Below are 25,977 nucleotides of genomic sequence, written 5' to 3'. Positions count from 1 at the left end.
TTCTGTATGGACCTTTTTTTGTGCACGGGGGCATTGTGATGCTGAAACAGGAAAGGGCCTTCCCCAAACTGTAGTGAGTGTTGCAACCGAGGACAGATGATTTTTACGCGCTACGCGCTTCAGCACTCGCCGGTTCCATTCTGTGAGCTTGTGTGGCCTACCACTTCGCGGCTGAGCCATTGTTGCTCCTAGACGTTTCCACTTCACAATAACAGCAGTTACAGTTGACCAGGGCAGCTGTAGGAGGGCAGAAATTTAACAAACTGACTTGTTGGAAAGGTGGCATCCTATGACGGTTCCACGTTGAAAGTCACTGAGCTCTTTAGTAAGGCCATTCTACTAATATGTTTCTATGGAGATTGCGTGGCTGTGTGCTCTATTTTATACACCTGTCAGCAACGGGTGTGGCTGAAATAGCTGAATTCACTAATTGGAAGGGGTGTCCACATACCTTTGTATATATAGTGTATTTAGACAAAGTTTCTTGAATTATTTTCACAAGTAGTTGAATATTGCCAGAATGTATTTGGAAATTGGCATCTATTTACAACCATGTCTATTTTAAGTTGTTGTTTTTCGGCTGTGTATTTGAAAATACCCTCAGGTCTGCTTAGTACCGTATAGTTGTAGTATTATGAATCAAAATGACAGTTTTGGTATTGGTATTCCAAAATTGCATAGCCGTAGGGATCAAGCCACAAAATGTGACCAATGTGTATAAGATAAGGCATGGGTCATAATCGGTCCTTACCCAGCAGCCACCTGGTCGGGGCCTCCTCTGTCCTCAGAGTGGGGAAGGGGAAGTTCCGACGAACGTCCGGAGAGCTGCGGAACTCATACTGGGAGGCTGAGAACATCTCACCATCTGACAGACCACAGAGAGAGATATGGAGGGATCAGAGAGCGAGAACACAGAATAAGGAATAGAAGAGTGTCTCTCAATCCATTCTTACTGCTTGGTTAGGGAAAAATAGTGCACCCCAGGGGGTAGATTAAGGTTCTTACCAACAAGGAGGCCGGTGTAGCCCTTGGCTGGGTCGTAGGGACACCGGTCCCTGCCCTCCTCGAAGCCAGAGGAGAAACTGAAGCGCTCCACATCCTGATAGAGGAGAAGAAGAGAGAGGGTCAATAACTACACTATGGGAATATAAATCACACCATCACCATAACAAAGCAGATAACACAGCATGCTAATGGGCAGTGCGTTGGAAGACAGAATGTAAACCGGGAAGTTCCCAGCAACAGAACAGCTCTTACTATGTAAGCACAGAGGGGCCTGAAGGCGTGTGTGCCACAGACGTACAGGTGAGTCTCATTGTACCTCTGTAGGAAGCGGATGTGATTGTAACACTCTGTCTGTAGGAGAGACAAAACAGGACGGTTATACATCGATATAGCATCAACCTAGTCCTGAAGACATAGGTTAACACATTCACTTGACTCCTGCTTGATAAGGACTACATTATTACATTATAATAACAACATCACATCATTGTTATACTAGATTGGGCAATCTAATAAGGAGAGAGAGAGAAAGAGAGAGAGAGATACAGAGATACAGACACAGAGAGAGAGAGATATGTGTGTGTTGAGCAGTGTGAGCTACACGCAATGGGTTGCACCTGATTGTTTTTTCCTTTGTTGAGACACTGCTTCTTCTGCTCGGCCGAAGCTTCCCAGTCAATCTGTAAGGGGGAGTAGAATGACCTCTCATGTCACCCAAAGAGGTAGTGGGAGGATGGGCAGTGTAACATGCCAACATTTAAATACTCCAGTGAATACTCAATTTCAATACTCCAGTGAATACTCCCATTTTAATACTCCAGTGAATTCTCAATTTTAATACTCCAGTGAATACTCCATTTTAATAATTAAGTTACTCCCATCAACTATATTGTGTTTTAATCTATTCTGTTGGCCCGTGAGTAAACTTGCCCCATGCATTTAATCCAATGCCCACACATAAAAAAATTAACGTACAATAGGATTTACTAAATCCCCTTAAGGCTATTATTAGCCTGTCCTCTTTAAAAGTTGTGAAAGAGAAAAAGATTTCTGAAAGAGGGTTAGTTTTGCAAATTGCAACATAACGGTCATGTGATATGATGTGCTGTACCAGCTAACCAGTTACAAATCCAATACAATTTAATTGCCGATCTAAACTTAAGCAAGATAGCATCCTTGCACTCACCGTGAGGTTGCCAGGCGTGGAGATGTTGGTGGTGTCCAGGGCATAGAGAGCCCCCCTGGCCCCCACGTACAGCACCCCATTGTCCTCCTCCAGTAGAAGTGTGCTGTAGTTCTGAGATGGACTGCTGAAACGCTGGCAACCCAACAGGCCTGAAAACAAACACACAAACTTACTGAGTCTTTGGGGTCGATTTAACTGAACCTGCATTGTGGTATTTCTACAGTTTTCCCATGGTCAAATAAAGTCACAGAATGGTGTTGGTACTGAAAAAAACTAGAATTACTATTACTACTGCCAAGTACTAAACCCACAATTTGATGCTTCCACTTTTCAGAATAAGAAAATATAGCGCAATGACAAAACATCCCCCAAATATTACTATGTTGGGTCTGGTGGAATTCCAGTCTTAGGTATGCTGTAAGTCTTGCCTCATAGAATGAAACTGTCTGTACTTAAAGTTGTACTTAAAGTTATATAGTTGGAATGTTCAACTATGCACATACTTCCTCTTTCCAATGGTCTCGGTGCCCCTATAGCAGGTTGTGTTTTCGACCGATTCATAATTTTTTCCGGTAGCTTAACTACAGTGCATTCGGAAAGTATTCAGACCTCTTGACTTTTTCCACATTTTGTTTACGACACAGCCTTATTCTGAAATTGATTAAATAGTTTTTTTTCCCCCCTCATCAATCTACACACAATACCCCATGATGACAAAGCAAAAACAGTAAAATAAAAAAATTAATGAAATAGTACATTTACATAAGTATTCAGACCATTTACTCAGTACTTTGTTGAAGCACCTTTGGTAGCGATTACAGCCTCAAAGCTTCTTGGGTAGGACGCTACCAGCTTGGCACACCTTCACTGCAGATCCTCTCAAGCTCTGTCTGGTTGGATGGGGAGCGTCGCTGCACAGCTATTTTCAGGTCTCTCCAGAGATGTTCGATTGAGTTCAAGTCCGGGCTCGGGCTGGGCCACTCAAGGACATTCAGAAACTTGTCCCGAAGCCACTCCTGCGTTGTCTTGGCTGTGTGCTTAGGGTCGTTGTCCTGTTGGAAGGTGAACCTTCGTCCCAGTCTGAGGTCCTGAGCGCTCTGGAGCAGGTTTTCATCAAGGATCTTTCTTTCTGTACTGCTCTATTAATCTTTCCCTCGATCCTGACTAGTCTCCCAGTCCCTGTCGCTGAAAAACATCCCCACAGCATGACACTGCCACCACCATGCTTCACCGTAGGGATGGTGCCAGGTTTCCTCAAGACGTGACGCTTGGCATTCAGGCCAAAGAGTTCAATATTGGTTTCATCAGACCAGAGAATCTTGTTTCTCATGGTCTGAGAGTCCTTCAGGTGCCTTTTGGCAAACTCCAATCGTTCTGTCATGTGCCTTTTACTAAGGAGTAGCTTCCGTCTGGCCATTCTACCATAAAGATTGGTGGAGTGCTGCAGAGATGGTTGTCCTTCTGGAAGGTTCTCCCATCTCTACAGAGGAACTCTGGAGCTCTGTCAGAGTGACCTTCGGGTTCTTGGTCACCTCCCTTCTCCCCCGATGACTCAGTTTGGCCGGGCGGCCAGCTCTAGGAAAAGTCTTGGTGGTTCCAAACTTTTTCCATTTAAGAATGATGGAGGACACTGCGTTCTTGGGGACCTTCAATGCTGCAGAAATGTTTTGGTACCCTTCCCCAGATCTGTGCCTGGACACAATCCTGTCTCGGAGCTCTACGGACAATTCCTTCAACCTCATGGCTTGGTTTTTGCTTTGACATGCACTGTCAACTGTGGAACCTTATATAGACAGGTGTGTGCCTTTCCAAATCATGTCCAATTAAGTTGTAGAAACATCTCAAGGATGATCAATGGAAACAGGATGCACCTGAGCTCAATTTCGAGTCTCATAGCAAAGCTTCTAAATAATTATGTAAATAAGGTATTTCTGTTTTTTATTTGTAATACATTTGCAAAGATTTCTAAAAACCTGTTTTCACTTTGTCATTATAGGGTATTGTGTGTAGATTGATGAGGAAAATGTTTTATTTAATCAATTTTAGAATAAGGCTGTAACGTAACAAAATGTGGAAAAAGTCAACAGGTCTGAATACTTTCTGAATGCACTGTATCTATCAGAAGTAAATGAGAAGTGCACCAGATTGACTGTGACAAGCGTGCATCCGTCCCCAGTAAATCAATAGGCGGGACATCATGAATATGAGTTATCTTATTACTGCGAGCAGCCTGGGACATACTCCCATCAATTCACCAAAGTAAAGGGGGGAGGAAGAGGAGAGGAGAAGAGGAACAGAGGTGGAGAAGGAGGAGGAAAGGAAAAAGAGGGGGAGGAGGATAGAGGAAGGAGGAAGAGAGAAAAGAGGAGGATGTGTGCTAAATTATTATACCCATCTACGCCATGCTGACTCATATTCCTCAGTGCATTTTCCATTGTTCCTCCCTCCTTCTGTCCACCCCTCCCACTTATTCTCACCATCTCTGTCCGCCTCTATCTCATTCTTAATCTCTATTTTTTCATACTGGCCCCCCGTGGGAATCAAACCCACAACCCTGCCGTTGCAAACGCCATGCTCTACCAACTGAGCTACATCCCTGCCGGCCATTCCCTCCCCTACCCTGGACGACGCTGGGCCAATTGTGCGCTGCCCCATGGGTCTCCCGGTCGCGGCCGGCTACGACAGAGCCTGGATTCGAACCAGGATCTCTAGTGGCCTTAGACCACTGCGCCACTCGGGAGTCTATCCCATATTCCTCACTTTTTTTTACAGCACTAAATAAGATCACATCTTAAATACAGCAGCCTAGATGAAAACAATGACTTATTTTTCACCACTTCATAGAAACAGAGCAGCTTGCCCCCATATCAGAGGTTCCAGACTACTGATAAAATATTTAGTTTGACCCGTTTCCATGAATTAAGGTCAAAACACAAAGGAATGAAAGAAATGTGTAACCTTGTGTTGTTTGTCTGCTGTATTTGTTCAAGGGATATGAAGCTCAGACGCTGTACAATATGCAGTGATTGAGATAACCCTAATGAACCCTTCTTGTGCACCCCCTCCCCCAATAGCACATGCACACACACACACACAAACACACACACACACACTGCCCTAATTGTGGCATTTGTACGCTTATATGATTTGACAGCACTGGGGCACATCTCCTGCTGAATGCCCTTAAAATGCCCTCCCCCAATACCCCATCTCAAACACAAGCATCACTTCTACTACCCCACGATATTAAGACTTACAACTTAGAAACATGCAATGGTTTTGAGCAGGTGCTATAAATTAAATTGTTCAGCAAAAGGAAGACTCATCGATCGATGCTCCCTTGTGGTTAAAAAAGCATTCATGATATTACCCTGAAGAAGGCACTGTGATTCTGAAATATTGGTGGTTTACCCAATGAATTACTGGGAGCTTATATATGATGGCGACGACAGACATGGTCGCCCTGTTTCTAGCTCCTATCCAACGAAAATAACAGGTATATTTGATCATCGATCACTTACCAGCATTTCGACCACAAATTCGATTTCCCTGAATTTGATCATTTGTTTGAACTCCCTGAGGCAGTTCCATTCATCCCAGGGGCTGCTCCAAGACGCCGCCGGAGAAGAGGAAGTGGGCTAGGTAGTAAGGGTGCTAGGAGTGCTGCAGCACCCCCTGATAAATCGAAATAAAAAATACAAAAAAATTGGCGACAGCACCCACAACCCAAAACATCTTCCCGCGGCCATGGCTCCTAGTCAGACTCAGGAGGCGTGCATAACATCCACCGCTTCCAAGTATATTACTCGTTAACATTCAGTCCCTGGACAATAAAGTAGCCGATCTCAGGGCGAGGATCTCTTTCCAGAGAGACATCAGGCACTGTAACATACTCTGTTTTACGGAATCACGGCTCTCTCCGGATATATTGTCCCTGTTCATTCAGCCAGCGTGGTTCTCCGTCCATCGTGCGGACAGGAAGAAAGAACTACTCGTTGTGTGATTGTGGTAACGTACAGGAACTCAAGTCCTTTTGTTCTCCCAATCTGGAATATCTCACCATCAAATGCCGACCGCATTACCTCCCAATATATCCCCGAAGACCCTCATGAACTTCTACAGATGCATCATTGAGAGCATCCTGTTGGGATGTATCACTGCCTGGTACGGCAATTGCACCATCCGCAACCGCAGGGCTCTCCAGAGGGTGGCGCGGTCAGCCCAACGCATGCTGTCAATTAACTTCTGGGCCACATCCTGACTGATGGCAGCCCATTCTTGCATAATCAATGCTTGGAGTTTGTCAGAATTTGTGGGTTTTTGTTTGTCCACCCGCCTCTTGAGGATTGACCACAAGTTCTCAATGGGATTAAGGTCTGGGGAGTTTCCTGGCCATGGACCCAAAATGTTGATGTTTTGTTCCCCAAGCCACTTAGTTATCACTTTTGCCTTATGACAAGGTGCTCCATCATGCTGGAAAAGGCATTGTTCGTCACCAACCTTGGATGGTTGGGAGAAGTTACTCTCGGAGGATGTGTTGGTACCATTCTTTATTCATGGCTGTGTTCTTAGGCAAAATTGTGAGTGAGCCCACTCCCTTGGCTGAGAAGCAACCCCACACATGAAGGGTCTCAGGATGCTTTACTGTTGGCATGACACAGGACTGTTGGTAGCGCTCACCTTGTCTTCTCCGGACAAGGTGTTTTCCGGATGCCCCAAACAATCGGAAAGGGGATTCATCAGAGAAAATGACTTTACCCCAGTCCTCAGCAGTCCAATCCCTGTACCTTTTGGAGAATATCAGTCTGTCCCTAATGTTTTTCCTGGAGAGAAGTGGCTTCCTCGCTGCCCTTCTTGACACCAGGCCATCCTCCAAAAGTCTTCACCTCACTGTGCGTGCAGATGCACTCACACCTGCCTGCTGCCATTCCTGAGCAAGCTCTGCTCTGGTGGTGCCCCGATCCCGCAGCTGAATCAACTTTAGGAGACGGTCCGGGCGCATGCTGGACTTTCTTGGGCGCCCTGAAGCCTTCTTCACAACAATTGAACCTCTCTCCTTGAAATTCTTGATAATCCGATAAATGGTTGATCTTACTAGCAGCAATATCCTTGCCTGTGAAGCCCTTTTTGTGCAAAGCAATGATGACGGCACGTGTTTCCTTGCAGGTAACCATGGTTAACAGAGTAAGAACAATGATTTCAAGCACCACCCTCCTTTTAAAGCTTCCAGTCTGTTATTCTAACTCAATCAGCATGACAGAGTGATCTCCAGCCTTGTCCTCGCCAACACTCTCACCTGTGTTAACGAGAGAATCACTGACATGATGTCAGCTGATCCTTTTGTGGCAGGGCTGAAATGCAGTGGAAATGTTTTTGGGGGATTAAGTTCATTTTCATGGCAAAGAGGGACTTTGCAATTAATTGCAATTAATCTGATCCTTCTTCATAACATTCTGGAGTATATGCAAATTGCCATCATAAAAACTGAGGCAGCAGACTTTGTGAAAATTAATATTTGTGTCATTCTCAAAACTTTTGACCACGACTGTACACACAATATCCCATAATGACAAAGAGAAAGCAGGTTTTTTGAAATCTTTGCAAATGTATAAAACAAAAATAAAAATAAAAACCTTATTTACATAAGTATTCAGACCCTTTGCTATGAGACTCGAAATTGAGCTCAGGTGCATCCTGTTTCCATTGATCATCCTTGACATGTTTCTACAACTTGATTGGACATGATTTGGAAAGGCACACACCTGTCTATATAAGGTCCCACAGTTGACAGTGCATGTCAGAGCAAAAACTAAGCCATGAGGTCGAAGGAATTGTCCGTAGAGCTCCAAGACAGGATTGTGTCATGGCACAGATCTGGGGAAGGGTACCAAAACATTCCTGCAGCATTGAAAGTCCCCAAGAACACAGTGGCCTCCATTATTCTTAAATGGAAGAAGTTTGGAACCACCAAGACTCTTCCTAGAGCTGGCCGCCCAGCCAAACTGAGCAATCGGGGGAGAAGGGCCTTGGTCAGGGAGGTGACCAAGAATCCAATGGTCACTCTGACGGAGCTCCAGAGTTCCTCTGTGGAGCTGGGAGAACTATCCAGAAGGACAACCATCTCTGCAGCACTCCACCAATCAGGCCTTTATGGTAGAGTGGCCAGATGGAAGCCACTCCTCAGTAAAAGGCACATGACAGCCAGCTTGGAGTTTGCCAAAAGGCACCTGAAGGACTCTCAGTCCATGAGAAACAAGATTCTCTGGTCTGATGAAACCAAGATTGAACTCTTTGGCCTGAATGCCAAGCATCACGTCTGGAGGAAACCTGGTACCATCCCTACGGTGAAGCATGGTGGTGGCAGCATCATGCTGTGGGGATGTTTTTCAGCGGCAGGGACTGGGAGACTAGTCAGGATTGAGGGAAAGATGAACGGAGCAAAGTACATAGAGATCCTTGATGAAAACCTGCTCCAGAGTACTCAGGACCTCAGACTGGGGCAAAGGTTCACCTTCCAACAGGAGAACGACCCTAAGCACACAGCCAAGACAACGCAGGAGTGGCTTCGGGACAAGTCTCTGAATGTCCTTGAGTGGCCCATCCAGACCCTGGACTTGAACCCGATCGAACATCTCTGGAGAGACCTGAAAATAGCTGTGCAGCGATGCTCCCCATCCAACCTGACAGAGCTTGAGAGGATCTGCAGAGAAGAATGGGAGAAACTCCCCAAATACAGCTGTGCCAAGCTTGTAGCGTCATACCCAATAAGACTCAAGGCTGTAATCGCTGCCAAAGGTGCTTCAACAAAGTACTGAGTAAAGAGTCTGAATACTTATGTAAATGTGATATTTCAGTATTACATTTTTTTTATAAATTTGCACACAAAAAATAAACATGTTTTTGCTTTGTCATTATGGGGGGTTGTGTGTAGATTGATGAGGGGGGAAAAAACAATTTAATCAAATTCAGAATAAGGCTGTAACGTAACAAAATGTGGAAAAAGTCAAGGGGTCTGAATACTTTCTGAATGCACTGTATATACTGTATTCTAGTCAAGGCTCACATACTGTCTATACATACCATTATAGTGGCTTGCAAAAGTATTCACCCCCTTGGCATTTTTCCTATTTTGTTGCCTTACAACCTGGAATTAAAATGTTTTGTATCATTTGATTTACACAACATGCCTACCACTTTGAAGATGCAAAATATTTTTTATTGTTAAACAAACAAGAAATAAGACAAAAAAACAGAAAACTTGAGCGTGCATAACTATTCACCCCCCCAAAGTCAATACTTTGTAGAGCCACCTTTTGCAGCAATTACAGCTGCAAGTCTCTTGGGGTATGTCTTTATAAGCTTGGCACATCTAGCAACTGGGATTTTTGCCCATTCTTCAAGGCAAAACTGCTCCAGCTCCTTTAAGTGCTTCAAGTGTGGTCCTCTGTAGCTCAATTGGTAGAACATGGCGCTTGTAACGCCAGGGTAGTGGGTTCGATCCCTGGGACCACCCATACGTAAAAATATATGCATGCATGACTGTAATTCACTTTGGATAAAAGCATCTGCTAAATGGCATATTATTATTTATATTATAAGTTGGATGGGTTCCGCTGGTGTACAGCAATCTTTAAGTCATAACACAGATTCTCCATTGGATTGAGGTCTGGGCTTTGACTAGGCCATTCCAATACATTTAAATGTTTCCCCTTAAACCACTCAAGTGTTGCTTTAGCAGTATGCTTAGGGTCATTGTCCTGCTGGAAGGTGAACCTCCGTCCCAGTCTCAAATCTCTGGAAGACTGAAACAGGTTTCCCTAGAGAATTTCCCTATATTTAGCGCCATCCATCATTCCTTCAATTCTGACCAGTTTCCCAGTCCCTGACGATTAAAAACATTCCCACAGCATGATGCTGCCACCAACATGCTTCACTGTGGGGATGGTGGTCTCGGGTGATGAGAGGTGTTGGGTTTGTGCCAGACATAGCGTTTTCCTTGATGGCCAAAAAGCTAAATTTTAGTATCATCTGACCAGAGTACCTTCTTCCATATGTTTGGGGAGTCTCCAACATGCCTTTTGGTAAACAACAAACATATTTGCTTACTTTTTTCTGGCCACTCTTCGGTAAAGCCCAGCTCTGTGGAGTGTACGGCTTAAAGTGGTATTATGGACAGATACTCCAATCTCAGCTGTGGAGCTTTACAGCTCCTTCAGGGTTATCTTTGGTCTCTTTGTTGCCTCTCTGATTAATGCCCTCCTTGCCTGGTCCGTGAGTTTTGGTGGGCGGCCCTCTCTTGGCAGGTTTGTTGTGGTGCCATATTCTTTCAATTTTTTAAATAATGGATTTAATGGTGCTCCGTGGGATGTTCAAAGTTTCGGATATTTGTTTATAACCCAACCCTGATCTGTACTTCTCCACAACTTTGTCCCTGACCTGTTTGGAGAGCTCCTTGGTCTTCATGGTGCCGCTTGCTTGGTGGTGCCCATTGCTTAGTGGTGTTGCAGACTCTGGGGCCTTTCAGAACAGGTGTATATATACTGAGATCATGTGACAGATCATGTGACACTTAGATTGCACACAGGTGGACTTTATTTAACTAATTATGTGACTTCTGAAGGTAATTGGTTGCACCAGATCTTATTTAGGGGCTTCATAGCAAAGGGGGTGAATAAATATGCACGCATCACTTTTCCATTATAAAAAAAAACAGTTATTTTTTTCATTTCACTTCACCAATTTGGACAATTTTGTGTATGTCCATTACATGAAATCCAAATAAAAATCCATTTAAATTACAGCTTGTAATGCAACAAAATAGGAAAAACGCCAAGGGGGATGAATACTTTTGCAAGGCACTGTATATACATATATATACACACATATATATATATATATATATATACAGTGGGGGAAAAAAGTATTTAGTCAGCCACCAATTGTGCAAGTTCTCCCACTTAAAAAGATGAGAGAGGCCTGTAATTTTCATCATAGGTACACGTCAACTATGACAGACAAAATGAGAAAAAAAATCCAGAAAATCACATTGTAGGATTTTTTATGAATTTATTTGCAAATTATGGTGGAAAATAAGTATTTGGTCAATAACAAAAGTTTCTCAATACTTTGTTATATACCCTTTGTTGGCAATGACACAGGTCAAACGTTTTCTGTAAGTCTTCACAAGGTTTTCACACACTGTTGCTGGTATTTTGGCCCATTCCTCCATGCAGATCTCCTCTAGAACAGTGATCTTTTGGGGCTGTCGCTGGGCAACACGGACTTTCAACTCCCTCCAAAGATTTTCTATGGGATTGAGATCTGGAGACTGGCTAGGCCACTCCAGGACCTTGAAATGCTTCTTACGAAGCCACTCCTTCGTTGCCCGGGAGGTGTGTTTGGGATCATTGTCATGCTGAAAGACCCAGCCACGTTTCATCTTCAATGCCCTTGCTGATGGAAGGAGGTTTTCACTCAAAATCTCACGATACATGTCCCCATTCATTCTTTCCTTTACACGGATCAGTCGTCCTGGTCCCTTTGCAGAAAAACACCCCCAAAGCATGATGTTTCCACCCCCATGCTTCACAGTAGGTATGGTGTTCTTTGGATGCAACTCAGCATTCTTTGTCATCCAAACACGACGAGTTGAGTTTTTACCAAAAAGTTATATTTTGGTTTCATCTGACCATATGACATTCTCCCAATCCTCTTCTGGATCATCCAAATGCACTCTAGCAAACTTCAGATGGGCCTGGACATGTACTGGCTTAAGCAGGGGGACACGTCTGGCACTGCAGGATTTGAGTCCCTGGCGGCGTAGTGTGTTTCTGATGGTAGGCTTTGTTACTTTGGTCCCAGCTCTCTGCAGGTCATTCACTAGGTCCCCCTGTGTGGTTCTGGGATTTTTGCTCACTGTTCTTGTGATCATTTTGACCCCACGGGGTGAGGTCTTGCGTGGAGCCCCAGATCGAGGGAGATTATCAAATGGTATGTCTTCCATTTCCTAATAATTGCTCCCACAGTTGATTTCTTCAAACCAAGCTGCTTACCTATTGCAGATTCAGTCTTCCCAGCCTGGTGCAGGTCAACAATTTTGTTTCTGGTGTCCTTTGACAGCTCTTTGGTCTTGGCCATAGTGGAGTTTGGAGTGTGACTGTTTGAGGTTGTGGACAGGTGTCTTTTATACTGATAACAGGTTCAAACAGGTGCCATTAATACAGGTAACGAGTGGAGGACAGAGGAGCCTCTTAAAGAAGAAGTTACAGGTCTGTGAGAGCCAGAAATCTTGCTTGTTTGTAGGTGACCAAATACTTATTTTCCACCATAATTTGCAAATAAATTCATTAAAAATCCTACAATGTGATTTTCTGGAGAAAAAAATTCTCAATTTGTCTGTCATAGTTGACGTGTACCTATGATGAAAATTACAGGCCTCTCTCATCTTTTTAAGTGGGAGAACTTGCACAATTGGTGGCTGACTAAATACTTTTTTCCCCCACTGTATATATATATATATATATATATATATATATATAATTTTATTTTTTTCAAACTTGGACATTGCTCGTTCTGATATTTCTTTATTTCGATTTGTGTGTATTGTTAGGTATTACTGCACTGCTGGAGCTGGAAACATAAGCATTTTGCTGCAACTGTGATAACATCTGCAAAATATGTATATGTGACCAATCAAATTTGATTTGATTTATCTTATCTTTATTTTTATAGCCCATGTGGTTAATTTAAATCATGTTTTGACTCTTTGATATTCTATAAGGATTGAAAAATTGTTTCAATAAAACACACTAAGGTGAGACCACACTGTGACAATCCTTATAATACACACAATCCTGCCAGTCAGATTTATTGGGTTCTTCTAATAAGGTTAATAATGTTATCAAATGCATTACTGTAGTTTCTGACAAAAGAAGTAGAGAATATCCTTCAATACATTTCTGAGGACAGGTGCACAATTCGCATAATTCAACCACCCTCGCAGACCGCAATGGCTAAAATGACAACAAATTGGGATTGCCAGTTACTACAACAAATACTACATGTTGTCACTTGTCACTGGTAAAGTCACTTCATTATGCTGTCAAACCTGTTTGAAAACCTCCTCCCCACACAAACAGTCTCTCAGGGATACAATAGTGATAGTACAAGTAGCACCCATGACTATCTTCCAGTAACCCTCCATACAACCAGACTGAGTCAGGAGGGCACCAGGCAGGCAGAGAGATAGTCAGACAGGCAGGCAGAGAGACAGGCTGAGCCATGAGTGAGCCATGAGCATCTCTTATCCACTGACCAACTCAAAGGTCAGGACATACTGGAGGTTATGCAGGAAGGTGGGGGTGGGGCAGTCACGACACAGCAGGGCACATACAAACAGAACAACACACACAGACAAGCATACGTGCGCACACACACAAAGATACACAGACAGACACAGGCAGACAGACAGACAGACAGACACAAACACACACTCACACTCTCTATCACTCTCCCTTTCTCAAAACCCAACTTTAACCCCACAATAACATTATGTTTTGCCCAAGATTATTTTATTTTGCACAGTTATGCTAACACAATGACAGCCCGTGGCAATGTAAAAACAAATCACATTTTTCATTTCTTCTATGACTAATCCAAGTGTGTGCACAAGAATAGCCTTGGATTCTTCATTTTTAAAATAGGCCGACCATGATGACGATGATCTGGATGACGCAAAATGGCCGCCGCCCAAGGCAGTTGGGGCGAAGTGTCCTTGATGTCTGTCAGAAGCCTGACCTATGAGCTGCTCCGAAGGCAACGTTCTAAGGCCAAACAAGCACATAAGTAGGGATGTGACGATTATTGAATTTTGGGTAAGAATGAATTGTCATGCACATTTTTATTGTAATTTTTTATTTTGGGAGCTTGTAATGTATGATAATGAAAATGAGCTATGACATACCTAATGAATACAACACAGCTTTGGTGACACCCCTGTCTCAAAAACAAATGTTTTTGACTCCATGGAACATTTGGAATTTAAGCTTCTCCTTCTGACCGTGCCTTTTTGATCGTAAAATTATTACCCTCTTCATGTTAAAATGAAAAACTTATATTGGGTAAATCTACTTGAAAATAAAGTTGAATCTTACAATGAATGTATTAAAACGATTATGACGATTTTCTTTTTTTGTTCAGTTATTGCTCATAATTGTTGGTTATACATTTACATTTTAGTCATTTAGCAGACGCTTTTATCCAAAGCGACTTACGGTAAGTGCATTCATCTTAAGATAGCTAGGTGAGACAAACATATATCACAGTCATAGTAGGTACATTTTTCTCAATACAGAAGAATACGATTATATATACATAAGTATTAGGACAGCCCAGCTTCCTCCCAACTACGGAAAAAACAAGAATCTATTAGGCAGACAGAGAGTACAGGATAGACAGAGACCAAGAGAGAGAGACAGGGAGAGAGGGAAAGACGGAGAGAAGGAAAGGAGAGAGAGAGAGAGAGAGAGAGAGAGAGAGAGAGAGAGAGAGAGAGAGAGAGAGAGAGAGAGAGAGAGAGAGAGAGAGAGAGAGAGAGAGAGAGAGAGAGAGAGAGAGATAGAAAGAGAAAAAGAGAAAGAGAGAGACATATACTGGCTTACGGTCCCTGTTCTAAACCCACAGTACAAGCTGCACCCTGTGCTCCATTAACAAATCGATGAGGAGAGTCAACAAAGCGACGGAGCATGCCAGCTGAGTCTGAGCCGATGGGGCGGTTTCTTCTATTTACCATTGTCGTGCAGCGATGATAGGAGGATCTGATGGTGGCTGTCGCTGTGACCTCTAACCCCTGTCCCTAGTGCCGCACGTTGAATGCACCTTGTGTGTACACTGAACACACACACTTTGCACCTATACTATTTCACCTGGCTCACAGAGCAAAAGTAGGGACAGCTTTCTCAGCATCAGAAGAGGTCTGAGGGTGCATTTGTGTTTATGTATGTTTATGTATGTGAAGAGTTTATGTCCCTACAGGTGCTTTCATGGATAGAAGAGCAAAGGATGTGTTTGTGTTTGTGTTGTGTTGTGTGTGTGTGTGTCTGTCTGTTTTCCTCTCCTTGGGGTCCGTCCAAAAGCACAGTAAATCCAGTGTGTGTCTGTGTGGATTGAGGGAGGATAGAGCTGTTCTGTGTGTGATTGCCCTTGTGACTCAATGCGCACGCCTGATCCTCTCTGGCTGACTAAGACAGGCACATGACACACACACACACATGGGTACATGTGCTGGGGGGACAACACATGACTTAACCACTGTTGAAACTGGTGAGAACTGTCAGCTGTTGCTAAGTTGATCAATGTTATTATATAAGCCAATGGTCTACCAATATCAGACAAGGCAAACCGTAGGAGTGCTAGCCTTCTGGTCATAACAGTCATAGATTTCTGAATAGAACATGATTGGACTACATTTCACCCAAATGTACATCTTGAGAAGCAAGACTATAAAGTACTGACTTCTTTTAAAATGAAGTTTGACAAAATTAAATGATCAAGAGTACATTTCCTGTATCCTATTTTCTCTATCTAAAAATATCTAAAAATCGATTATTTCAACCAAGGATCGGCATAGCTGCCTCACCACTAGTGGCTTCATTTCCTTAAATGAATCATCAGGATAGAACAGCCCACACACTGTCAACATAAACAAGTGTGTTCTCTCTATCACGAGTGGTCTGTCATATTTACCATCATACTTGTGATGTTTGGCAGTACTGTGGTTTTGGCCTTATGCAGCTCTCGTGGTTGTCTGTCACAATGTAACCCTTTCTATTTATCTTTATCAGCCTGACTGTGTTTTTCCGAATACATTTTTTTTTACCATGAGTGTTTTGAAAGATGATATTACAATGAAAGCAGTGCTCGCACAGCAATAACAAAAAGCAGATATATTATCTTATGATGGTAGCAAAGACTCTTACAGTTAGTGCATACAGTATACAACTCCTATCCTGGTGCTAGTTCAGGTATCTAGGCAGAGTCTGTCTCTGCTAAGATCCTGTCACAACCACCAAGCCCAGGGAACACCAGAGAAAGAAATCGATCAGAGCATCACTGGATAACTCACCAGGGTTTAGATGTCCAATTCCTCTCTATTGTCACCAGAGGAGTGTCACATTAAAAGAAGCCATTTTCTGCAAACACTGACTGGTGAGAACAAATTGTGAGATGCTGCATCCAACAAGAAGAACGAAAGGCAGAGAGATAGACTCTAGGGGCTGAGAGAGACAAAACACTTGTTTTCAGATTGAGCCCATGTCAACTCATTAGTGATTTACTGAGTAACCTGTCCTTTTTTCTGTTCACCTAGACACAACAACTGACTTGACTAAATATATGTGAATTACAGGTCATTATTGCCAATTATTAACCTTACAATCGCAAGCCCTGAACATAGCTACATGCCTCAGGAGTGGTATGCTAGTCTACATAAAATCTCCCCTTTTCAACTGAAGAAACTGCAATATTCTAAACCAATGACTAAATAATACATAGAAATCCACTACTATCAAGACCTCCGCTGCACTCTCTCCTCATAGCAACAGTAGACAGATCTTACACATGCATCAATATTGCATGCATGGTTCCATTATTTCAGGTCTGGTTGGCACCAGCAGAGAGAGTGGGAGACAATCCCTTAGGTTCCTCCCTTGAGTTCAGACCAGAGTCAAGCATTCATCTAACCACAGAGAGACACACTCACACACACACACACACACACACACACACACACACAAACATGCACGCATACACATTTTTTAAATTACAGTATGTCAGATATGCCATTTCTTAGCGAGCTTATAAATCCTTGCTCCGTTTTATTGCGAGTCAATGTACACCTACTCCTACAGACCAACTGTAAAACAAAGCAAATTAATGATCGCCCTCTCACCCCACCCACAGAGATGAATATAGCTGTGCTCTCAGACTACCAATGGTGGTCATACAGTACCACCACCAGCACCACCCACATAAAATAGTCCCCCTTTTCATACACATTACGGCCATTTTTCTCTATGAGGTGCTACTCTCTACACTCTACACTTCATTCTGCACTGGGGCATGTTTCGCCTAAGGTAAAGTGACTGGGGGTGCATGCATGTGCAGATTTGAGATCATACATGCATGCACACAAGCACGCACACACACACACACACACACACACACACACACACACACACACACGCACACGCACACACACACACACAGCCCATGGGAGTCTGAATGTAGGTCACGGGTTTCCTTCTACAAGGACAAGGAGAAAAATAGAAAAATGTGATAAACCGACTCTGTACCACACACGTCTATAATAAAATAGTGTACCAAATTAGCAATAGAGGCTTTCTGAACAAAATAACATGATTCTTACTAAGACCATAGGAACTTACTAAGACTTACATATCAAATTATCTGGAATCCATTTCCCTGAATGGGTAGAGGGAAGAAATATTCAACCCATTCTTTTGGGTGGTTTTATGTCCCCTTTAACCCCCCTAAAAGTCCTGTCAATCTTATCTCTAACCATCTCTTTCCACTGTAATAGCCTGGTTTTGTGACTGCATCACAGTCCAGGCAGTCGATACACCCGGCTCTCTTCACTCCCCTCCTCTGTTAATAATATTCCTCCTCTCGAGACAGGAGTAGAGAGGAGTGGAGAGGAGAGAGCAGCCAGGTACAGAATAGTCACCTGAAGAGCCTGCCAGGGCTGGGTAATCCCTTTGCTACAGTAGCTTGCTGGGTGATCAGTGGATAGATTCTGCTGGTTGATCAGTGGATAGATTCTGCTGCAGTGGATAGAGAAAGAGAGGCTGAGCTGATATGGGAGGGAAAGAGATGCTGATGCGTGTAAATGATGTACCCTCACCCCTTCTTTGTAAAATCCCCTATTCAGTACTATTTCATTTTCTACACAGGCACTGGTCAGGGCTCCACCATAGAGGGGTCATATTCTATGGGAGCTTCTGTCTATTCTCTAGTGTTTCATTAGAGCTGCACAGTGAACTAAGTGAACTAGGACTTGACTTGAGAGAGATGATTAATAACTCCCTGGAAGTAGGGGCTGGCTGTCTTTAGGGCCAATTCCAAAACTGTGCCACTTGTTTAAAGTCAGTTGTATTGAATCAGGACACCAAGTGTGATACTAGTATACAGTAGATGTCCTATAAGTAGAGCCAGGAGTTTTTCCAGGCCATGTGATCTGACCAGGAAAAATTCCTAGGCCTCAGCCTATAGCTAGGTCCCAGAGTTTTCCCTAGGTCAGGTGCAGTCTCGTTGACAGGACAACCTTCTGGGTCAAACTAGTATAAACTCTTAGAAATAAAGAACCTAAAAGGGATCCTCGGCTGACCCCATATGATAACCCTTTGAAGAACCCTCTTTTGTTCCTGGTAGAACCATTTTGGTTCCAGGTAGAACCCCTTTAGGTTCCATATAGAACCCTTTCTGTAGAGGGTTCTACATTGAACCCAAAAGTGTTTTACCTGGAACCAAAAGGGGTTCAACCTGGAGCCAAAAAAAGGTTTTCCTATGGGGACAGCCGAAGAACCCTTTTAGAACCCTTTTTCTAAGAGTGTACATCAGAGCTGGAGCCTTGGTCTGATCTTACCTTGGGAGAACACTGTGGTCCTGGGGGTGACGTCCATGTCAAGGACGGGGCCGAAGGGGAACCCCCACACCCCTGACAGGCTACAGAGGAGCAGCAGCAGCAGGGGGGGCAGCAGTGTGACGTGGCCCTCCATGTTTGACAGGCTGACCCGGGTGCTGGTGGAGCCCTGTTTTCTGTCACACACCTTGTTGCTTACACACACAAGAATGATATCCTGCTCTGTTGGGCTCAGCAGTGGTGGCTTCTAGGTCATCCTCGGTCTGTAGGAAGGCTCACTCTACACAGAAGAAAAACAGATGTTATCCCTCATAGAGATCCATAAGGATGTAGTGCAACTTGCAACTATAGATGCCATTGTTTAGATGAGTGTGTGTGTACGTGTGTGTGTGTTGATTTCCTGGGCCAGGTTGAATTTGTGCATAATCACACTGCGTCACCCCACATTAGCTTAGGAACAATTAGTACAAGACGTGTTACATAAAATACCAATTAAAAAAGTTGATGATGAAGAAGTATTGTTGTTTTCTCTAATATTCTGGCACATCGCTCCACTTCTCCACTTCTCCACTTCCTAATTAGCAGTGTGCGTCAGGGGGCTAGGCTAGGCGGGGTAGGCTATCTGATGACTAATCTAGTGATTAGGCCCGATGCCATCAGCACAGTCTCCGCCTGGTGTCCCGCACTCACGCGCTCTGTCACTGATCAGAGGCCTCTGCCCTCCCGAGTGGCGCAGTGGTCTAAGGCACTGCATCGCAGTGCTAGCTGTGCCACTAGAGATCCTGGTTCAAGTCCAGGCTCTGTCGCAGCCCGCCGCGACCGGGAGACCCATGGGGCAGCACACAATTGGCCCAGCGTCGTCCAGGTTAGGGGAGGGTTTGGCTGGCAGGGATATTCTTGTCCCATCGTGCACTAGTGACTCCTGTGGCGGGCCGGGCACAGTGCACGCTGACACGGTCGCCAGGTGTACGGCTGGCTTCCGGGTTAAGCGGCCATTGTGTCAAGAAGCAGTGCGGCTTGGTTGGGTTGTGTTTCGGAGGACGCACAGCTCTCGACCTTCGCCTCTCCCGTGTCCGTACGGGAGTTGCAGCGATGGGACAAGACTGTAACTACCAATTGGGGAGAAAAAGGGGTAAAAATAATAATATATATTTTTAAATGCCTCTGCCATGAATCCTGTTCTCCTCTCCTCCGCACAGTGACACAGGATAATTCCCATAGCCTTGATCTCCCCGGCTGCATCTCTGATAATGTTTCACAGTAGAAGACATGATGTGGCTAATGAACTCTGTAGTAGTTGAAAGGGCACTCAAACCTCTCTATAGGATCCCACACGGAGAGAGAAAAGAGAGAGGGAGGCAACTCTTTCTGGAAGGTTGAGTCTGTTGTATGTCTGTGTGTTTCTCAACTCCAGTCCTTTTGTAGGTAGGCTACCTCCAAGGTATACCTAATTCAAACAGGCTTGATGATTAGTTGAGGAGTTGAATGAGGTGTCCTGGTGCTAGGCTGGAACACAAATGAGCAACCTTGGGGATATCTGAGGATCAGAGTTGAGAAGCACTACTGCACACGCACACACACACACACACACACAGCCTACAGTGTAAACACACCAGGGTCTCACCCATCTGCCACTATTGTGTTGATAGTGTTGTTTGTGGAAGGTGGCCCGGCGATGACTGCCTATCTGTTGTCACCGTGACGACAACATGGAAACTGCATATGGAAAGGTAAAGACATCTGCCTGAGCTGTATCACACCTGGATCATAACACACACGAACAAAGGGGTCGAACAAAACAGCACGAGCAGGATGTCCCCTGAAACGCTTTGGAAAACAGTTCAAATCTGGCCAAAACATATTTTCACGTCTATTTTTAGCTCAAATATATTACATGTATTCATTGTTGACATGGAATGAAACTATTTTTAAGGGTTTTATCTGGGACAGAAGAAGTACTGGGTTGAGTGTTACTTTTTCAGCACTACTGCTGTAGGCTACTTCCCCTGAGCGTTTCTGACCAGTTTCTGACAAACTGACCTCAGTTGCCTCCCTGTTCAGAAAGCCCAGTTATATTGATTGATGGCCTACAGAATGTGCAAAGATATAAAATGGAGTTATAGTCTCTCTGGATATGGCCATCTGTCAGGCAAGACATAATAATATGCGAGATTTGATCCAGTCTGACATTTCTACAGATGGCCAAGTGATACGCTCCAATTGTCTCTTCTCTTCCTCGCTTTACTTTAGCTATGAGAAGAAAATCTCACCAAAATTCTAATTGAAAGCAAGTCTAAGAAGCGGTAGATCTGTTCTATGTGCGCTATTTCCATACTTCCCCTTCTTACGTTTCGTTTTTGAATTTACTTTCGGTTTTGTACACCAGCTTCAAACAGTTGAAAATACAATGTTTTTGGTTATGGTCAATATATTTCAGAGCGGTTTAGATGGTACTATGAATCTCTACACAATGACTGCTTGTTTTCTCACATAAACTGAAATTAGGCACAATAATATAATTTTAGCTACCAGGAAATGGTGGAGCAATTTCTGCATATTGCACCTTTAAGTCTTTCAAGTGATTGGTTTAGACCTACTTTTTCTGTCCCACATAGCAGGGGGGAAAGAGTTCTGCCTTTACTGCTGTCGGATACTTGTTTGGCAAGCATGAAATAAATACCTATAATTGAAGAGATTAATCAAATGAATGAGGATGGATGAATGAAATCACCCTGCTCTAAGCAGAGACCATATCCACTCGGAGACAGCAAGGCAAAGTAGCATGAAAATGGGATTGTGTTTCCAATAATCTGTCATTCTATTCTGGATAAGTCTAAAGAACTGTATACAGAATTATTGAGATGTCTATGTCAATCTTATTTGGGTATCAAGCATATCCTTTGAACCGGATGACAATTTAACATGTGACAGCATTGTTAATATGCCTCTATTACTATGTTGTGAGAATGTTGTGCCAATGTCTTTAGCCTTATCTGACACATTGCACCCAATAACAAACTACATTGGCACAACATTGTCACAACATTACCACAACATAGTAATTAGAGGCATATTAACAATGCTGTCACATTGATAGAGATACGAAAAAATAAATAAAAAAATGCCAATCCATATTAGGGCATTCATTTCCTTCTTAGCGATGGAAAAGTAGCTACGCTCTTTCATTTTAACACTGATGGCAAAGTACTGAACAATTGGTTGGTGATACACAAACATGAAGAGGATGGCACTGGATGCCCATGTGTTACAGGAGTGGGTCGCAGTTCCGGAGCGACCCACTAGGTGTCATCCTCCGACAACCTTAGGCACCTCCTCACTCACAGTCGGGACTAATTATCTGCATATTGGTGTCACCTGTGGCTATCTGATTCACCTGTGTATTTATGCCCTCACTTCCCTGTGTTCCCTTGCTCAGTTTTCTCTGCTAGTTCCTTGATGTCAAGCAGTACGTATCAATGTCGGATCACGTGACTGTCACGACTTCTGCCGAGGCTGCCTCCCCTCCTTGTTCGTGCAGGTTTCGGTGTTCGTTGTCACCGGCTTACTAGCTACTGCCGATCCCATTCTCATCACTCCACCTGTCATGTCTTGTCTTGTCAATCACACACACCTGGTGCTCATTCCCCTAATTAGTATGTGTATAAGTGTTCCCTCTGTTCCCCTTGTCTTTGTGAGTGATTGTTTCTTTGTGAGAGCAAGTAGCTCGGTTGAGCTACTCTTCCATTTGTTATTGCCATGGTGGAATATTTCCCTTGTGATAGTTTCGTTTTGACGCTTGGTGCGTTTTATTTATGTAAACGGAATAAACTCTGGACTTTGGTGTTTTACCTCCTGCGCCTGACTCCTTCATTCACACCTCATCACAGTGACAGAGTTACAGGTACTCGAGAAGTGTTCTCCCTGTGTCATTGTGTTTTTCCAGTCAGAGTTAGTATTTCGTATTGTTTGCTGTCAGCCTGTTTTTTGGAGACCTATGTGCTCCTCATTTGTTTTCGTGTATAGTCCGTTGTTTTGTATCCTGGTTTTTGGACCACAAGTAAAGATCCTTGTTTCACCATCCTTGCCTACTGTCTATCCTGCACCGCACCAGGGTCACACCTCACACCAACCCTTACACCCATGATGTTGATGTTATTTAAACCATCCCCCCACCCCCCCAGCAATGTAGCCTATGGCCAGGAAAATGTTCCCTATAAACTTGAATGCTATATGTTCTCACAACCTGGTCTCAGAGCATTTCATATAAATCTGTATGTAGATCCGAGACACTCCATTTAGTATGATACTTAGTATGTTACTTAAGTATGATGTGCATTAATTTGTGGATGTCCATCATCCATTTCGTCTGATATGTTCTGAATTACAATCCGTATGATATTTTACGAATTTGCTAAAATGTACAATATGTTACGAATTTGCTAAACATATGATATATTACGAGTTCCAATTTGTAGCTAATGTTAGCTAGGCTAGGGGTTGGGTTTAGGGTTAGGGTAAAGTGTTAAGGTTAGGGGAAGGGTTAGCTAACATGCTTAGTAATTTCAAAGTAACTAAAAAGTAAGTAGTTGAAAAGTAGCTAATTATCTAAAACACTAAAGTTGTTCGTGATGAGATTCGAACACGCAACCTTTGGGTTGCTAGACGTTCACGTTATACGACCACCAATTCATCCCGACCAACCACCCTCCTTTCGATTTTGCCTTAAGCTGAAACCACACGCCGTCAACAACTTCAAAATTTGAGTGCAAGAGTAGAGAGCGTCAACTCACATACACTGCGTAGCGTATGCCAACTTAATTGTCATGAAAATCGATAATAAACAGTTGTATTTGTTCTGTTCGCGATGTAGCCCTTGTGAATTATTGTTGTGTGTTCCTTTTGACTCCCCTTATATATCCTACGGGAGCCAACGTACCGGCCTCCTGTAATGTTAGCTCATGAAGGTGAGGAGAGTTGTAGCTAATACACACTAGCAGTTTATGAAGAATTTAGCTACTCTTGTTCTTTCTACATAACAGTATTCTCTCTTGAACGGAGTTCCTCGAGTTTCACACTTTTTAACTATACATGTCACAATTCCAGACGTAACAATGCACAGTCTATTTTCTGGCAATTTATCTGCTCACTTTACCAGCATTACTTTGCGTAGATGCAAGAAAAATAGACTTGGTATTGGTATTTATTAGGATCGCCATTAGCCGCTGCAAAAGCATCAGCTACTCTTCCTGGGGTCCACATGAAACATAACATAATACATAGTACAGAACATTATTAGTCAAGGACTGAAACACATCAATTTAAAACGTCACACAGCCTACATACAGTGAGGGAAAAAAGTATTTGATCCCCTGCTGATTTTGTAAGTTTGCCCACTGACAAAGAAATGATCAGTCTATGATTTTAATGGTAGGTTTATTTGAACAGTGAGAGACAGAATAACAACAACAAAATCCAGAAAAACGCATTTCAAAAATATTATAAATTGATTTGCATTTTAATGAGGGAAATAAGTATTTGACCCCCTCTCAATCAGAAAGATTTCTGGCTCCCAGGTGTCTTTTATACAGGTAACGAGCTGAGATTAGGAGCACACTCTTAAAGGGAGTGCTCCTAATCTCAGTTTATTACCTGTATAAAAGACACCTGTCCACAGAAGCAATCAATCAGATTCCAAACTCTCCACCATGGCCAAGACCAAAGAGCTCTCCAAGGATGTCAGGGACAAGATTGTAGACCTACACAAGGCTGGAATGGGCTACAAGACCATCGCCAAGCAGCTTGGTGAGAAGGTGACAACAGTTGCGATTATTCGCAAATGGAAGAAACACAAACTGTCAATCTCCCTCGGCCTGGGGCTCCATGCAAGATCTCACCTCGTGGAGTTGCAATGATCATGAGAACGGTGAGGAATCAGCCCAGAACTACACGGGAGGATCTTGTCAATGATCTCAAGGCAGCTGGGACCATAGTCACCAAGAAAATAATTGGTAACACACTACGCCGTGAAGGACTGAAATCCTGGAGTGCCCGCAAGGTCCCCCTGCTCAAGAAAGCACATATACAGGGCCGTCTGAAGTTTGCCAATGAACATCTGAATGATTCAGAGGAGAACTGGGTGAAAGTGTTGTTGTCAGATGAGACCAAAATTGAGCTCTTTGGCATCAACTCAACTCGCCATGTTTGGAGGAGGAGGAATGCTGCATATGACCCCAAGAACACCATCCCCACCGTCAAACATGGAGGTGGAAACATTATGCTTTGGGGGTGTTTTTCTGCTAAGGGGACAGGACAACTTCACCGCATCAAAGGGACGATGGATGGGGCCATGTACCATCAAAATCAGTAGGGGATCAAATACTTTTTCCCCTCACTGTATCAGTACATCCACGCAATATCTAGGTCTAATACATAGTACAGTGCAAATTACAATACAAGATATACAGTTGAAGTCGGAAGTTTACATACACTTAGGTTGGAGTCATTAAAACTTGTTTTTCAAACACTCCACTAATTTCTTTTTAGCTAACTATAGTTTTGGCAAGTCGGTTAGGACATCTACTTTGTGCATGACACAAGTAATTTTTCCAGCAATTGTTTACAGACAGATTATTTCACTTATAATTCACTGTATCACAATTCCAGTGGGTCAGAAGTTTACATACACTAAGTTGACTGTGCCTTTAAACAGCTTGGAAAATTCCAGAAAATGATGTCATGGCTTTAGAAGCTTCTGATAGGCTAATTAACATAATTTGAGTCAATTGCAGGTGTACCTGTGGATGTATTTCAAGGCCTGCCTTCAAACTCAGTGCCTCTTTGCTTGACATCATGGGGAAATCAAAAGAAATCAGCCAAGACCTCAGAAAATACATTGTAGACCTCCACAAGTCTAGTTCATCCTTGGGAGCAATTTCCAAACGCCTGAAGGTACCACGTTCATCTGTACAAACAATAGTACGCAAGTATAAACACCATGGGACCACGCAGCCGTCATACCGCTCAGGAAGGAGAAGCGTTCTGTCTCCTAGAGATGAATGTACTTTGGTGCGAAAAGTGCAAATCAATCCCTGAACAACAGCAAAGGACCTTGTGAAGATGCTGGAGGAAA

At 43.4% G+C, this 25,977-nt stretch overlaps 1 protein-coding gene across 4 annotated transcripts in view; it reads right to left on the bottom strand.

Moving 5' to 3' along the window:
* The window catches only part of sema4gb (sema domain, immunoglobulin domain (Ig), transmembrane domain (TM) and short cytoplasmic domain, (semaphorin) 4Gb), a 47,575-nt gene that overhangs the window by 17,169 nt on the left and 4,429 nt on the right, over nucleotides 1-25,977 (bottom strand). For 2 of the 4 annotated variants that reach the window (XM_041850319.2, XM_041850073.2), the window contains exons 2-7: nucleotides 18,852-19,128; nucleotides 2,192-2,340; nucleotides 1,623-1,685; nucleotides 1,258-1,356; nucleotides 1,006-1,099; nucleotides 752-865 (exon numbers count right to left, since the gene is read on the bottom strand). In XM_041850319.2, the coding sequence (XP_041706253.1) occupies nucleotides 752-865; nucleotides 1,006-1,099; nucleotides 1,258-1,356; nucleotides 1,623-1,685; nucleotides 2,192-2,340; nucleotides 18,852-18,984 (652 nt within the window). In that variant the 5' untranslated portion in view covers nucleotides 18,985-19,128. Of the gene's footprint in view, nucleotides 1-751; nucleotides 866-1,005; nucleotides 1,100-1,257; nucleotides 1,357-1,622; nucleotides 1,686-2,191; nucleotides 2,341-18,851; nucleotides 19,129-20,461; nucleotides 22,161-25,977 lie in introns of those variants that run through there. The other 2 variants (XM_041850184.2, XM_041850261.2) reach the window with 2 other exon arrangements.

This window comes from Coregonus clupeaformis, chromosome 1 (genome assembly GCF_020615455.1).
Source record: "Coregonus clupeaformis isolate EN_2021a chromosome 1, ASM2061545v1, whole genome shotgun sequence".
Lineage (NCBI taxonomy): Eukaryota > Metazoa > Chordata > Actinopteri > Salmoniformes > Salmonidae > Coregonus > Coregonus clupeaformis.
This window is presented reverse-complemented; position numbering and strand designations above follow the sequence as displayed.